Here is a 16,470-nt window from a genome sequence, read left to right on the forward strand (position 1 = left end):
CAGTTGACATAACAGATCAGCAGACAATTCTGCAGCCCTAGGAAGCTCTTCCAATATTTCCGTAGCCAAGCTCTGAGCTTCCCAGGTTTATGAAACCTTTCCCCTGGCAAATGCAAGTCCTTCACTGTCAGCACACAGGAGCACTGCCAAGTGTGACTGTGCAGAGACTCAGAAACTGCAGAAAGGAGAGGTATGTACCCTAGCCTTGTCTCTCCAGAAAATTTCAAGGGTCCCTCAGCCTTGCTGAGCAGCCATTTCCTGTTCCATAACATGACACATCACTATTAGTATGTGTTTGTGCCCTTTCTCACACCTTTTGCTTTTATTTAGTCATAAAATCTGTGTACTCTGGAGAGAAGCAAGCCAGGATTTTACACGCTAGGGCAGTCATGGCTTGAAAGGTCTTTTACAATCATCAGTGGAGAAATGTGTCTTAGCATAGCAAGCCACTTTCTCAATGCAATGCTCTCTCTTTCTCACTCATTTCTGCTCTCTTGACCAGACAATCAGGAGAGCACAAGAGATCTGCTGGGCAGTGGGCTCCTGACAGGTCTGTGCCTCTGTCCCAACTTCAGATGGTACCTGATACCTGAAACCTTGGATGCAGCCCAGCCTGTTCCACGGGGAACTGTTCTTCACTGTAGACTTCCTGTCACCCCTCCGACAGTGACCATGACCAGTCACAGGACTGTGGAACATCACTTACAATGAACTTGGCTTTGTTCTGTACTAAGCATTGCTTTCCATGCTGATTGCAGCCTCTCTTAGACCCCCACTCAGAACTACTAATGGGAAAGAGGCAGGAAGGGACCTTGCAGAAGTTTTGCTCTTTGTTATTTCTTATATTACTTAATAATATGTAAAGCCTTTGGAGTTTTATTCTTTATCAGCTTTGACTAAAAAAATAAATCCTAAAAAGCCAAGAAATTTGTTGTCTTCTCTTCCTGGAAGATCCTTGGACCTGACTTGGAAGAAGAACTCATGTAGAGGTACTGATATTCTGCATCTGTTGAGACTTAATTTAACAACCATTTAACAACCAACAAAATCTGCTCAATACTTTGAGTGATGCAGGACTATCTTCTCTCAGCATTTAAGAGGAAATGAGGACAGAAAGAAAATTTTTGAGTGGAAAATAGTCCCTGAGAAATAAAAACTTCTAAGTGAAAGATGGTCATTCTCTTGTCACCTTTAAAGAGGCTTAGATCAGCTCATGCAGAGGGGGAAAAAAGGTCACCAACAGGTGAGTTTTAGCATCAATGAACATTTAATTGTATTGAACTGACTATGTCTCCCCTGTTTGCTAAGCTTCTCCACTACTATGTGCTTCACTACGTAAGTATGGGCTAGAATTTACAGCAAGTAAATAAATTTCCATCTAAATATATATGTATTTAAATTTCTGACTATCAGCTAAGTTGCTGATATTAATATTCTTTGTGTTATAAGCTGCAGTAATGTTTGGTAAGTGATATCTTTTTAATCTGTTTCATCTCATGGTTCCCAGGAGTCTTTCTGACATAGATTCTTTCGATATTGTTGATATCTGTTTCAAGAGTCCACAGAGAAGGCTGCTTATGTAAAGGACAATGTCTTGCTGGAACACCTCAAAGATGGCTCAGTATCATTATTCTCACCTCGCCAGTGGGTGAAAATGATTAGCTCTGCTGCTCTAACTTCCCCTACTCAGGCAAGTGAACTAGACAATGGGCAGTGTTCTCTCTTTTTCTTTGCACAAGGGTGGATCTCCACAACCTATTTTTGTGCATAACTTTAGTGTTCATGCTGAGCTATCCCTCATAACCCCAGTAAATAAGAGAATTAGTACAGTCTGCCTAGGAAACTTCCAGTAAGATATTCTACTCTCATTTTCCTCCTCCAAATGTAGTGCAGAGCACAACAAACCCAAACCCATGAGAAATTACCATCTGCTTGCCCATTATTTTAAATGTGTTGTGGGTATTTTATTTTTCCTCTCTTTGTCACAGCCTAGTAAGCTACTCTGGCTCATGTCCACACTAAAAAAGGCTGCAATACTACATAAAAAGGAATTATTTTATTTTTTATGTAAAAATATGAGATCATTAGGAGTTTCCTAATACTATACTATAGCAAAATGTGAAAAATTTTCAAATGCCCTGCATCTCGTTCCCATTTAGCACTGTGAAACCAAATTCTTTATTTAATCATCTGAATAAAAAGGGCTTTCAGTCTGTAACTTGATTGTCAGTTGGCAATACATGTGTTGGAATTTCTTCTGAATAAGAAGGGCTTTCAATCTGTAACTTGATTGTCAATTGGCAATACATGTGTTGGAATTTCTTCAAGTATTACTTTGAAAGAGATAATAATGGGTTTTGTCCCCAAGTGTCCCAGATGACTTTCAGTAGAAAGATATTTTTCATAGAATCAATCTCTAATCATCTATTTATTTCTAAGTGCATTCACTTTAAAATGTTCAGATTTAGTCTGAGATTCCCACAGCATTCTCTTGGTGAAACCATGTTTCCATTGTGCACTGTTTACTTGGTGAAAGCCTGTCTGGATGGCCAGGCCCAGAGAGGGTGGTGGTGAATGGAATTACATCCAGCTGGGGACCACTCACAAGTGGGGATCCTCAGGGATCAGTTTTGGGGCTGGTCCTTCTCATTAATGGCTTGATGAGCAGGTCCAGAGAAGGGCAATGGAGCTGCTGAAGGGTCTGGAGCACAAGTCCTCTAAGGAGTGGCTAAGACAGCTGGGGTTGTTCAGCCTGGAGAAAAGGAAACTCAGGAGAGACCTTATCACTCTCTACAACTCCCTGAAAGGAGTGTGCAGCCAGGTGGGCTGGGTCTCTTCCCCAGGTAGTAAGTGATGAGGTGAGAGGAAATAGTCTCTAGTTGCCCCAAGGAAGATCTAGACTAGATATTTGGGGCTAGGGAGGGGAGGGTGGTTTGTTTGGGGTTTTTAATGTATGTTTGTTTGTTTGTTTGCTTGTTTGTTCCAGAAAGAATTGTAGAACACTGGAAGGAACAGAGAAGTAGTGGGTGGAGTCACCATTCCTGGAAGTGTTCTAAAAACACATGAATACGGCACTTGAGGACATGGATTAATCGCAAATGTAGTAGTGGAGCTACATTGATGGCTGGGCTTGATGATCTTAAAAGACTTTTCCTTCTATGATTCTATGATTTTCCCTACTCAGTCTTCACAAAAAAAAAAGAAGTTTCTTTGTGGCTGAGGGGTGAATATCTGATGAGCATCTTCTCGGGTCTTGATAAGATATGGAAACCTGAAAATGTGTCTCCATTTCAATACATTTCAATAATTTAAAAGCAAGCTGCTAGATATGTGGTTTGTATATGCAGAAAATTCACAGTTTATCAAGCTATAAAACTGATAGTCCCATATCAGCCATGCACTAGCTTCAGGCTGATGACACACATAAACAAATTTGAAGTGATTGTACACATAGTTTGGCTAGTTTGGCTATTTTCAGCAAAAGAAAAGTGAAAATTGAAACAGAATAGGAAGCATTAATACCTTAATTACATTTCAGTACATTCTCCCTTTTTGTACAGACTGGCCTTTCTTGAGTTTGACTTTTTTGACAAGCAGCTGACAAATCAGAAAGATACTTACTGCTTTGTTTAAAAATATTTTTAATTAAAAATATTTTTTAATTAAAAATTAAATAGGAATGAACCATACTTTCAGTCAGGCAGTTGTTGTTTGTGGCGGTCTAAACCTCTCATAGCCCAACTGATATATTCACCACATAGGTTTTAAGTAAGTCCTTTTCTAATTCAAAATATGCTCAGCTGCTGCAGCTCAAGGTTCCCAAATACAATGTTATATCTGACCCTCTAATACAGAAAATAGATTTACTAAGAAAAGCAAATCTCAAATGAAAAAAATGTTTCCATCTCACGGCACTAGCAGGATTCAGCTTCTCAATACCAAAGCCTCAGGAAAGCATGGGTGTTTGACATCACATATTCCAGCCATTTGCCTTTTCAGAAACACTTCTACCATCTATCCCAAACTGTCTGTAAAATCACAGGTGAAAGGCTGTAGCAGAGTTATCTTTGACAAGGAATACCCCAATGTAGTTACATTCTTGATGTGGAGGTTTTGATGGGATTTTTGGTGGTGGGTTTTTTTTTCTTTGTGGAGGGTCTGTTACATAAGAAATAAAAATCTCAGCTGGAATTTTTTAACTGAGGATATTTATGGTTGCCACAAACCTCCTGGGATGCCAATATACAGAACAGCATTGTGCCAGCATTGTTCAGTAGCCTTCATTCAAATCAGAGTTTCGGAGAGAGCTTCATGGACCCTAGATCATCCATAGCACTTCAGGAAGAAAATTAAATTAAGACATTAAAATGGACTTAATCAGGACCACAGTGAGTAACTTTGCACTCAGATTTTCATTTGGAAGTTTAATATTTGCCCCAAGCATGTAGTCCATGCCATCACTGCTGTCAGTGAAGAGAGAGTGCTTGCAGTAGGGCTAACAATTTCATCCCAGGATGTGTCTGAGAAGTAAATCATTAGTGCATCTTCATAACTGGAGTAGTTTTTCACTCCAGAGGCCCTCATGATGTGCCTGCAGATTTTTGTTGTTGTTGTTCGGGGGTTTTTTTGGTTTTTTTTTTATTCTCCCTTGGAGAGGATTTTACCTGACAAGTGTTCTCTTAAAATGGGAAAAGGTAGATTGCACCAGCCTAACTACCGGATTTTTTTTTTTTTAATAAGAAATGAAAGCAGAAGCTGTTTAAAAAGAACTATTTACCTCTACTGCAAAATGAAGCCTGTCAAAACCACCTGCTTTTCTTCTTCAGTATCTGGATCTTGTCCCCAACACTTTTCTGACATAATAGGTCTGGTTCCCTTAAGCTGTGTGTTTCTTGGGGAAACCAGTGAAAAGTTATTTCCTTGTCCTGTTACATTCTTCAAACACAGCTCACCTGGAACCTGAAGTCTGTGGAGAGCCTGCCCTCAAACTCACAGTCTGCAGCAGTATTAGCATGTGTTAGTTTCAGCAGTGTTGGGCTCAAATTCTGAGTAGGTGTTCTGGCATGTAAATAATACAGGTTGATTCTCTGTGACAGTCCTGTGGCTGCTTCTGTTAGTAAAACATCCCCAAAAAACTGAATGATCAAACAATGGTCCTAAGGAAGTATAGGTAAAAGGGTATCAGGTTTTCCTTTGAGATGTGTGGTAGTATGTTTTTCTAAGGTGACACAACACATTCATGCTGTGACAACTAATGTGACAACTAATGATTTGAGCCTGGGCCAGTAAAATGAGGCTTAGCTGTGTGGAACTTGCCATTTAAAGAGTTTTGTATATATCAGGAATTCTGGATCCTGAGATACATTTTGTGTCATTGCAAATCAGTGCATTACATTTTTTGTCTGAAGTTCCAAATATATTCTCAGTAAACCATAGCTAAATGTCTGTGTTTCTTTCGAAGGAATGTTGTTCTGCTCTTCCTAAGGAAAACTAATTCCTAGTTGCAAAAAGTACTTAAAATTTGACAATCACCTGGACACATCAAATGTCATCAGTGTTTTTGACAAATGAAAAAAATGAGCATATTTATTCAAATAACATCCATGTTGCTCCTCAATTCTCTTACCATTCTATTTGTATATGAGCAACCACGAAATGTAACCTGGTAGGAATTTCACAGGAAAGCATTGCAAACAATTTATGAAATCACTGGGGTTTTTTATTGGCTGTGATTCCATTTTAAAAGAACATCATACCATTTACCCACATCATGCAGGAAAAAATACCAGGAAAATAACAAATTAAAATCACATTCACAATGTTTCTAGTTTAAATCATCCTCAAGTACTGCATGCATCTGAAAGAAAGCTGGGGAGCATTTCTACTAGCAAATGCATGACTAAGTTCAATTTTGCTCTGTGTGTGAAAGAGAAAAACAGGTGATTTTTTGATGACAGTACTGAAATATTTTACTAACTCAGTGCATGAAGAAACAGTTATCTTGATAACACATATTCAGAACAAATACAGACAACTTTCAGATACAGAAGACATTACATTTAGATCACAACAGCTAATTTCTAACAACACTTGTTCTAGCACAAAAAGCTTGGCAAAAAGATGTATTCAGCAGCACTGGTATGGTCTTTCTTGATGAAGGAGAGAGGCTGGGAGGGATCTAAGCCAATGTATGATACTAGAAAGATAGACAGAGGAACTCCAAAGTAATTAAGCACATGATCTTATATTTTGTTTTACTCATTTTAAACACAAGAGTAGCATTGATAATTAATATTGCAGTCTGATTTCATATGGCTTTCTCTACATATAAATGTGAGTTCACAAGGTCAATGGCAAAATAAATCATTTACCCTCCAAATGTGAAGGCCCTTTGACTATTTTTTACTAACCTGTAAGGTCTTGGAATCGTGAGGGAAAATGACTGCAGTGTCTAGCCAACAACCTTTCTGAGTAAATAAAAGTAGTTATAAAACTAAAATACCTCATTTACCTGAGATTGAACAGACCAGTGATGCAAATAAAACAATATCATGAAAGACAAAAAGATATTCAGAATCCAAACAATGAACCATGCTTCTCTTTGGTCTCTTGTTTAAGTGCTTCATCACCTGCTTGAGTGCCAAGGGGAAAAATGTGTGAAACAATGCTTCTGACTTCCACATATGAGTCAAAGGTGTCTGTGTCCCTTGTCATCAGTTCTGAGTGGGAAGGGAAATAGATGGGCAGGAGAGAAGGGAGAGTGCCTTGCTCTCAGATCTGTTCAGCATGGCTTAGGCACTTTGGGACTGTGGAATGACTTGAGGAGAGGTACACTCTCATGCAACGTGCTGAAAGTTATGTGAGGCAAAAGCAAGCAAAACCTACCCACTACCTGTGGAAGATCTTCTGTCATGTTTCCTATGGCAAGAAAAGGAAAATAGGAACTTCCAGCTCTCACCTGGATGAACTCTCTGCTGTCAATGGAGGAAGGGCTGCTGCAGGTGTGACCAGTTGAGATACAGAAGTGATGAAATGGCTGAGCCAGGAAGCTCCCACAATGAAAAAAGACTCTGTAAACACTATTTAATAAACCACATTCCCTTTCCCTCCTGCTTTGTGAGCCTGGAATGAGGCCTACCAGCCTCAGTATTGTGATTCTATGACCCTCTTCAGGGGTTCGATAAGATTTTCACAGAGCTCAGGATCTCAGTTCACAGGGGCAGTATTTTTAGTGTTCTGAGCCCAGGGATAGGACTACCTGCTTAGGAAATTTGGGTACAGTCTACACAAGATCCTGACTTAGACTGGTCATTCAATGTCACAGCTGCTGAGGCACAATTATGTAAAACAGTAACAAACAGTCTTCCTTTCTCTCTCTCCTCCCCATCTTCTCTGATTTCCTCACCTTCCACAGATATGTGCACACTAAGCTGCCAGAGAGCCCGTGAAAACAATCAGCACTATCATTCTGCAAGGAGAATGCTAGGTAGAAAATTCTGATCTTACATCAAGAACAGTATTTGGTTGGATAAGGAAGGGCATCAGGAGTGGGGGTTAGGGAAAGGTCATGAAGCAAGTGGTAGACAAAAGCCAAAGTAAAATGGAATAAGCTTATTTTCTCATTTGGTTGTTTGCAGAGTTCTCTAGCACAAGGCCAGGGGAATATATGTATCGGTGTGTTCACTTTAGCACAGGCACATTTCTGCTGGTTCTACTTGTGTATTAGAGGATGTGTGCCACAGAGATTAATCAAGCCATTTCAAAAGTATTGATGTCTGTACGTTGGTGATCTAGGTTAGATCTAGCAGCCACGAGTGGCTGAAACGAAGAGCCAGGCTCTGCCTTTTAGCTTTTTGGGATGTTGGATACTCCGTGGTAGAGCATCAAAATGACCTACTGCCCTTGTGACAGAAAGAGAGTTTTCAGTTCTGTGAGATTTACTTAAACAGCCTCAAATTACTAGTTCCTGAGTTTGCATGGGGTGAGTAGGACACTCTTCCTAGAAAATGGTAAATTGTTCAACACTACCATGCTGTACCCAAGCACTGATTCATAGAGTGTTCTGGGTCATTAAAAGCCTCAGGAGGGAAGCAGTCATCTTGCTTTAAATGAAAGTTAGGTGGAAAAAAGTCCCACTGACATTATCCAAATGAGTAAAACTCACCTTTCTTTCCTCTAGATAGCCCTTGGCAGCCTGTACCTGAAATAAGTCTTGTTCATAGATCCAGCCTGAAACAAGTAGCATCTTTATCAACTTGTTCTGACTTATATATCAATCAGACCTCTTCAGCCTCCATTTTGGATTCAATAGAAAGTTATGTTTGAAATTATTTGAGAAGAAGCGAGGACTATAACACCTAATAAGAATTGTGCAAGGAGGGCATACTATATTTACTTTCTTTCAAAATAATCTTTTCCTATTCCAACAGATGCTACTGGAAGATACATAGCTCTCATGCTCAATTCCTTAACCATAGTACAGATTTCTTCTGCTTACCTGGAAAGATGATAGATGTCTTCTAAAATATCTTAGTCAGGAAAATACTGAGATGTTTGCCTCAACTCAATGACACCGAAGCAGTGCAAAGAAGATCCACTGAAGTAAAATGCTTAATTTAGGTGCATAATGAAGTGTCTGATATTATCCTCCTTTCTGTTGTGAGCAGAAGGAGTGTATTTGCTTTCAAATCTCATCCATGTACTTAGGAAATTTTTGTTGTTCCCAGGACAGGGACAAATAATGCTAGTTCTGCCAGATAAACCCTGGTTCTCCTGACAAGATTGTGAGACTGAGATGGCATGACACTCTCACAGCATCAGCTACAGAGACCTAGCCAGGTGCAAAATTTCAGGATTAGGTCTTCAGATGACAAGCCAGATATCTGATCGTAAGGACCTGTGTTAAAAATAGGTCTATCGATGTATTGAATCTATGTTCGTATTAGCAAGTCAACATTTCCCACAGAATTTGGATTTTCTTATGCAAATATGTGATATCTACAGTGTTTCATTGAGGAGACCTCTGTACCTGCAAAAGGCCACAAAGATAATGATGAGAAAAAAAATCTCCCACCATGCCAGTTTTCAAGGGATACCACACATTTCTGTAATTTTAATTAGCTCCTGCACAGCACTGGAGAAGCATCCTCACTTTATGCCTTTATAGTACGTCTGAACTCTACATTTTATGGGTGCAGAATCTCAGTGGGGCAGAAAATAAGTGGCTTCCCCAAGGCAATGCAGTAATTTAGCACATTAAACATCATGGATATTTATAGATCTGCCATGACTAACATTCAGGCCACCACACACTCCCACACACTGCAGGAAAGGGGGAGCAGGACACAGCCATAACAATATGCTGGAGCCCAAATGTCCAACCCACAAGAACTGCTGGAAACAGGATGGTTGAATATGGCAGAAAGAGGAAGATTGGTTAAACAGAGCAGCAAATACACTTGTCATTGGCTTCAGAGGGGTTGGGGGGTCCTCCACCAGTGCACTGTGCACTCTTCTATGGTTTCAGCTCTCTGTATGGCAAGTGCCTGACCAATTTGCTCATTCAAGGTAAATGTATGGCTAATTCCCAAAGTAACATGACTCTTGCTTAGATTCTGAGGCATTTAACTTCTACAGCATCTGAGGGCAGATGACTCACTTATTCCACAATTCTGAGTGATGTCAGCTGTGTAAGTCATGCATGATTTACTTTCCAAACAATCTTTTATTTATGTCACAAATGGAATTAAAACAGAAAAGCTCTGCTTCCATGGGAGAACTGAGATATCCCTTCCAAGAGCAGATGAGCTCAACAAAAAATGGCTAATGTGATCCAATCAATAGGAGCATTATAATGATGACTAATTATTATCAATAATAAAAATAAGATAATTTTAAAATATTAAAGAGGTGACTGTTCATACTTAGTGAACACTCCTTGCATTGGATGGAAATGAGATTGTTCCTTTTCTATGCTTGATGTGCAGTTGCCTTATTTAACATACATAGTACTATGGCTTATAATAAAAGTTGTGTAGTCTGCAGCTTTTTAATCTTTACATCCATTCAGAGGCATCTACTGGATGTGACTATGTACAAAATCAAGGAATGGATGAGTCTTGGGGTGGAGGAAAGGGAAAGAGACAGTCAGGAGGGAATGGGAAGCGAAGGGACTAGTGAGCAGTAGAGGGCAGAGGTGGGGAGAACTGCGGGATGAATGGAAAGATTGTAAATCCCCATTGGGCAAAAGAGAAATCCTTTGCAGTACTGTTTGTGCCCATCTAACAGTCTGCAGCTATTACTTCTTGAACATGTCCTGCAGGGGCCCTGGTAAGTATTTGATGACTGTGTCTAGGATGCTCTCTTCTTCTTCCTCTTCCTCATCCCCACAGCCAGGAGGGATTGCCTTCTTTGGGCGTGTCAGACTCCCTTCAGCATTAGCTTCCAGTGCAGCCTGGGCTTCTGCTTCCTTTTCTTCCTTCTTCTTTATCCCATACTGCAGGGGAGAGATAACACATTGTCTGAATCATAATAGGAGAAACAATACATCTGCTGAACAGGATGGCTGATGAGGCCAGCCATTGCATGTGGTGCTTCATACTCTGCAGTAAAAACATCACATACTCTCATTTTGCAATTTTACACACACACTAAAAACATTCATGCTAACAACCCTCCACTAAGTATAGCCCAGTGGATGGATATCCTTCACAAGACAAACTCCTGATATCACTCAGAAACAAGTACAGGGGAGAAACTGGTACTATGCAGCCGTAGGTCTATAGTGAAGACAATGTAAGGTCTGTGTTAGTAAAGTGCTAGGGGTGGTATTCTACTGATGTTGATCCTCCTGTTTTCTATTAACAAGCCTGATGCTCAGGTCCATCACCCACAATGGTTCTGAAAGTCCATCTGCAGCATTTTATAGTTTATAGGTGAGGCAAAACTTAAGGGAAAAATTAGTTATCAACAAAAGAAAGCAAACAGGTCAGGACAGACAGGACAGCAGTGAAGACAACAGTTTAAGATGTTCTCATCTGTGACATATCGTACACCATTCATCCATGTTCTCTTTGTATAAGTGAGACAGAAAGACTTCTGTGAAAATAAACAGCCATGAGAAAATCAGCTGACTCATACTATTTGAAGAGAAACACTCTGAACTCTGTGAGTAGAATGGGTACTTGAAATTTGCTACTTCCACTAAGAATTAGCAGCATGTCACTAAGACAGTCCATGAGTAACCAGAATCTTATTTTATGATATTACATTCAAGGGGCTAGATTTAATACAGGACTAAACATATACATATGCTGCTCTTTATATAAGTGTTTGCACTTCAGAGATTAGGGTGGTACACAGTTTAAAAAAAAATCAACTCAAACTGTCACACGCAAATCCAGAGAAAGAAGTAAACCTGCCAGCTATCCTCAGTATTATCAAATCTTAGAATGGGTTGGGCTGGAAGGTGCATTTTAAGGCCATCTAGTCCAAGCAGTGAGTAGGAACATTTTCAGCTATGTCAGGTTGTTAAGAGGCCTGCTCCGTTTATTCAGATCAATTCAAATTTCCCAGACTGCTTCCACATTTTCTAATGACAAAGGGAGGTTAAACTTTCTTCGTACTGTGATCGTGATGCAGCCTCAGGAAGTGTCCCATTTCTTAGTGCCCAGCTGTGCTCAAAGAGGACAGCTGTACATTTCCAGGATGCCTGTGGTCCCCAGGCTAACAGCTCCCTGTCTGGCAGCAGGATTCTTCTGCTTATCCTTTTTATCTTTTGAAAAGCCACCTTCATGGCTGCTCACTATCAGCTCCTCAGCTACCAGTCACCTCACAAGCACCTGCAAAATTGCTTACAATTCATTTTACATGAATACACTTGAAAAGAACATTAAAAAGAAAATTAAATATTATTTCAAAACATCAAAGAATTAAGTTGGTACCATGTACTCAGTATTCTCAAGTACCGTACTGCTGAATAGACATTAATTAGATGCTATTTTCATTGTTTTTCCATTTTTTCTGCTTCTAAGATTAGTACAAATTGTTAACCTGTAAAACCAAAAGTGCACTGCCGCTTCCATGACTTTCTCATTTCAGAGGGCTGTTGGGTATGACTTTTCCTCCTAAACATCTATGAGCAAAGGCATTATTTTTGATTCCTTTCTCCATCATCATTTATATTTGACAGCCTGCAAAGTTGAAAGCAGTGGCTTTGAAACACTCTAGTTCTCTAAATCAATTCTCATGCCAAAATATTCATTAAGGACACTTATCTTATGATTTTTGTACCTACTAGGTGCTTGGTCACACCTGGTTTCGTGGGAAAGATATTAAACACAAATGAGATCTCCGTTCGCGTGTGAGACAAAGAATTTTAGCAACTTGTAGTTACAGGGCTATACACCACAAAGGAGATTCATCACAGGACCAGCTAACACATAGATGGAATGATATGCAATGCTAGATTGTAGGCAGTCTGCACAGCTGTATTAGCCCCTTCCTCCCTCTCAGGCCACAGGTGGATGTCTCTGTGTGATTCCCAGTGTAATTTATGTGCACATTGTGTCTTCCTCTGCCAGCTGAAGGAGAACAGTAGTGGAGACAACATAAATCATAGTAACACACAGGTACCCTGCATGCTTTCAAATATTCCCTCTCAAAATAAGTATCAGCTCAAAATGTGTTGATCAGCTCAGGAACTTGCTGAATAAACATTCAGCTCACAGGAAAGAGTGAAACAAAACCAACCATTTATGAGAATACCAATTGTGCAAAGTTCATATTTTTCCCCTCCATTACCAAAGAGAACATCAGCCCAATTTAGATCTTTCCATCATTAATAGATGGAATTTTCTGCCAAGAATATATATAGGACTGAAACAAATCAAGAGCAATAGGTAAAGTTCAGCACCGACCTTTAGTTCCACAACTGTGAGAGTCTAGCGTACAGAAAAAGGCTTCCTTTTATTTGATTTGTATAAACTTCGAAGTCTTTCTACACTATTTCTTTGCTCTCTCTGTGAGTGAACAGGTTGTCAAATACAGGAGGTGAGGGTGCTGAAACCCAGAGCCCCAAGCACACTGTTCTCACCACTGTTTAAAGCACAGAGCCAACTTTGATCTGCCCAAAAATGTGCCCTTGCTTTTCTTTCAGCTCGAATCGGCTGATTTCATTTTGTGCTAAACTTGGCTCTTTTTGTTTGTTTGTTTTTGTTGGTCTACTGGTCTTTCTAAGCAGTTCATTTATCCTGAGCTTAATAGAGAGGATTAGTCCCCAGAAAACCTGTGGGGGAGGCTTTTAACACATATGAAAGGAGAACACTCTCTTTGTCTCTCAAGTAACCCATTTAAGTGCAGGGTCTGCCATGCAGTAATAGAATTACACAGACTGTTCCAGGCAACTCAGACATGCTGACCCTAGATAATCTCTGTGCTTTCTGAGCAGTAATGAACAAAGAATCACAACTTGCCACATGGGCAGTCATGGAAATTTCAAGCTGCAGCTTGGAATGAAAGGCACAAGAGAGAATGTTGGGTCTCAGTCCATGACATGCCAGCAGGGTGTGGGGGGGGGGGTGTGCGTGGGAGCTCTGTGTGGAGTGAGTATAGGTATGGGTGTTTTCTTGTCTCTACATGTTGCTGCACAGCTCTGCTGACCCTGTCAATGCGTTAGTGGAAGACAGCTGATTAATAATGGAAAAGAACAAGGCAAAGTCTGGCAATCGCAGTCCTAAACTACATTGTTCAATTGCGTGTGAGCCAAACAGGAGCACAGCTCAGGAGAGAGGTGGCAGAGGGAAAGAAAGGAGGACAATTAAACTTCAGGTAGGGGACACTTGAGATGCAAAGGCAGGGCCTCATCTCTCTTTTCTTCTGAAAAGATGTTCTGAAACCATCTCCTTGGGGCTGTCAAAGTTTTTCAGGCAGTTTTCCAGCAGCAGTTTTTTGTAAACCTGGCTCGTGTCCTTTGAATCCTTTACCTCATCCAAGGTTCCATCTCCCCATAAGTTCCCTGTGGCTACACATGTCTTCTTACTCTGTGCTAGCTCAGGCTTTCAGCTCTGTCAAAATCACAGCAATCCTTCTCATGTCCTGTCTTGTTTCAGATCTTCAGTATGCTCTTCAGTCTTATTCCCCAGTTTCTCTTAGGGGGCTCCCACAGCAAACACCGAGGCCTTCAGGTTTTTTCTTTCACCACAAACACAGATCAGATGCAGATGTAGATTTCAAAGGGCTCATCTGATCTTCAAATGCCTCCCATCAGCATCCTCTTCTAGTGATACTGGGTGAATCACAAGCTTTCCTTCTCCCCCATGACAACATTGCTATCTGGGAACCACATCCCTGGTTTCCATTCCAATTAGCTGTGGAACTGCAGAACAATCCTATGGGAATACCCAGTGCCCCAAGCATCCCAGAGTAGTGCTACCCTAAACAACAGATATGAAATTTGCTTCTTTGCTGCTCCACAACAGATGGAGTGCAAGATAAAGCACTGCTCTCTGGGGAGATCAGATCTGATCTCAACAAGCCTTGTTTGTTTACTTTGATTGAAAACAACATCGTATCTGTCCACTGTTGCTGTTTAAGTGAAAAACAGAACTGCATCAGGTTCCTGGTTCCTGCAGAAGCCATCTCTGAATTTTCAAGGGGATCAAGGGGAATAATTTCATTGGTTTCAGGGGAGAACAGTCCAGACAACCCTAGTTAAAGGAGAGGGATCATAGGATTATAGAATGGCTTGGGCTGGAAGGGACCTTACAAATATCTCCAAAGCACCCCAAACCCCCTATAGGCAGGGATACCTTCCACTAGACTTGTTTGCTTAGAGTCCCATCTAGCCCTGGGAGAGAGGAGAGGTGTACCAGCCCTCTAATCATCTTTGTGACCCTCCTCTGGACTTGTTCAAACAGGTCTATGTCCTTTATATGTTGAGTATTCCAGAGCTGGACACAGTGCTCCAGACAGGTTTCACGAAAGCACAATAGAAGGATAGAATCACTTCACTAAATCTGCTGGCCAAGCTGTTTTTAACACAACCCAGGATAAGGTGATTTTCTGGACTGCAAGAGCACATTGCCAAGCCATGTCAAAGTTCTCATCCACTCTCAAGTCCTTCTCCCCCTCAGTGCTGCTCTCAATCCATCTACTGTCCAGCCTGCGCCTGTGCTTGGGATTGCCCTGCCCCAGGTACAGGACCTTGCATCTGGTCTTCTTGACCTTCATGGGGTTTGCACAGCCCCACCTCTCCAGCCTGTCCAGGCCCCTGTGGATGGCATCCCTTCCCTGCAGCACATCGACTGCCCCACAGAGCTTGGTGTTGGTGGCAAACTAGCTGAGGGTGCCCTTGATCCCACTGTATGTGTCACTGACAAAGACGCTGAACAGTGTCAGTTCAACACCAAACCCCGGGGACACCACTCATCTCTGATGTCCACTTGGACACTGAGCCTTTAACCACATGTAGAATCCTAGTAGAAGAGGATGCTAAATTGATATGTCTCAAACACTGATAGCCCAATAGCTGAGGAGTCTACCATGTCGGGAATAGCAGCCAAAAATTGTAGGTAGTAACATGTGATGGGAAAGAACAAGGCATGGATGGAGATGGGGGCCATGTAGAGCAAGTGCAGAACATTTCCAGGACAAAACCCCTTGTTCTGGCTCCTGTAGATAAGCCCAGCATAGCACAAGCACAGGAATGAGGTAAAGAAGTAGGCATGGACTATAAGGGGGAAAAAAGACCATCCAAGATCCCTGACACTGGAAACTGTTCCTGGTGATTCCTTCCTTCCTTCCTTCCTTCCTTCCTTCCTTCCTTCCTTCCTTCCTTCCTTCCTTCCTTCCTTCCTTCCTTCCTTCCTTCCTTCCTTCCTTCCTTCCTTCCTTCCTTCCTTCCTTCCTTCCTTCCTTCCTTCCTTCCTTCCTTCCTTCCTTCCTTCCTTCCTTCCTTCCTTCCTTCCTTCCTTCCTTCCGCCCTTCCTTCCTTCCTTCCTTCCTTCCTTCCTTCCTTCCTTCCTTCCTTCCTTCCTTCCTTCCTTCCTTCCTTCCTTCCTTCCTTCCTTCCTTCCTTCCTTCCTTCCTTCCTTCCTTCCTTCCGCCCTTCCGCCCTTCCGCCCTTCCTTCCGCCCTTCCTTCCGCCCTTCCTTCCTTCCGCCCTTCCGCCCTTCCGCCCTTCCTTCCTTCCTTCCTTCTGCCCTTCTGCCCTTCTGCCCTTCTGCCCTTCCTTCTGCCCTTCCTTCTGCCCTTCTTTCTGCCCTTCCTTCTGCCCTTCCTTCCTTCCTTCCTTCCTTTCCTTCCTTCTTTCCTTCCGCCCTTCCGCCCTTCTTCCTTCCTTCCTTCTGCCCTTCCTTCTGCCCTTCCTTCCTTCTGCCCTTCCTTCCTTCCTTCCTTCCTTCCGCCCTTCCTTCTGCCCTTCCTTCCTTCCTTCTGCCCTTCCGCCCTTCTGCCCTTCCACCCTTCCTTCCT

At 41.6% G+C, this 16,470-nt stretch overlaps 1 protein-coding gene across 1 annotated transcript in view; it reads right to left on the minus strand.

The window, feature by feature from the left end:
• Nucleotides 1-5,697: 5,697 nt before the first annotated feature.
• The window catches only part of CPLX1 (complexin 1), a 104,140-nt gene continuing 93,367 nt past the window's right edge, over nt 5,698-16,470 (minus strand). The window contains exon 4 of the mRNA XM_063422967.1: nt 5,698-10,495. Within this exon, the coding sequence (XP_063279037.1) occupies nt 10,298-10,495 (198 nt within the window). The 3' untranslated portion in view covers nt 5,698-10,297. The remainder of the gene's footprint in view (nt 10,496-16,470) is intronic.

Source organism: Prinia subflava, chromosome Z (genome assembly GCF_021018805.1).
Source record: "Prinia subflava isolate CZ2003 ecotype Zambia chromosome Z, Cam_Psub_1.2, whole genome shotgun sequence".
In the NCBI taxonomy this organism is placed as follows: domain Eukaryota; kingdom Metazoa; phylum Chordata; class Aves; order Passeriformes; family Cisticolidae; genus Prinia; species Prinia subflava.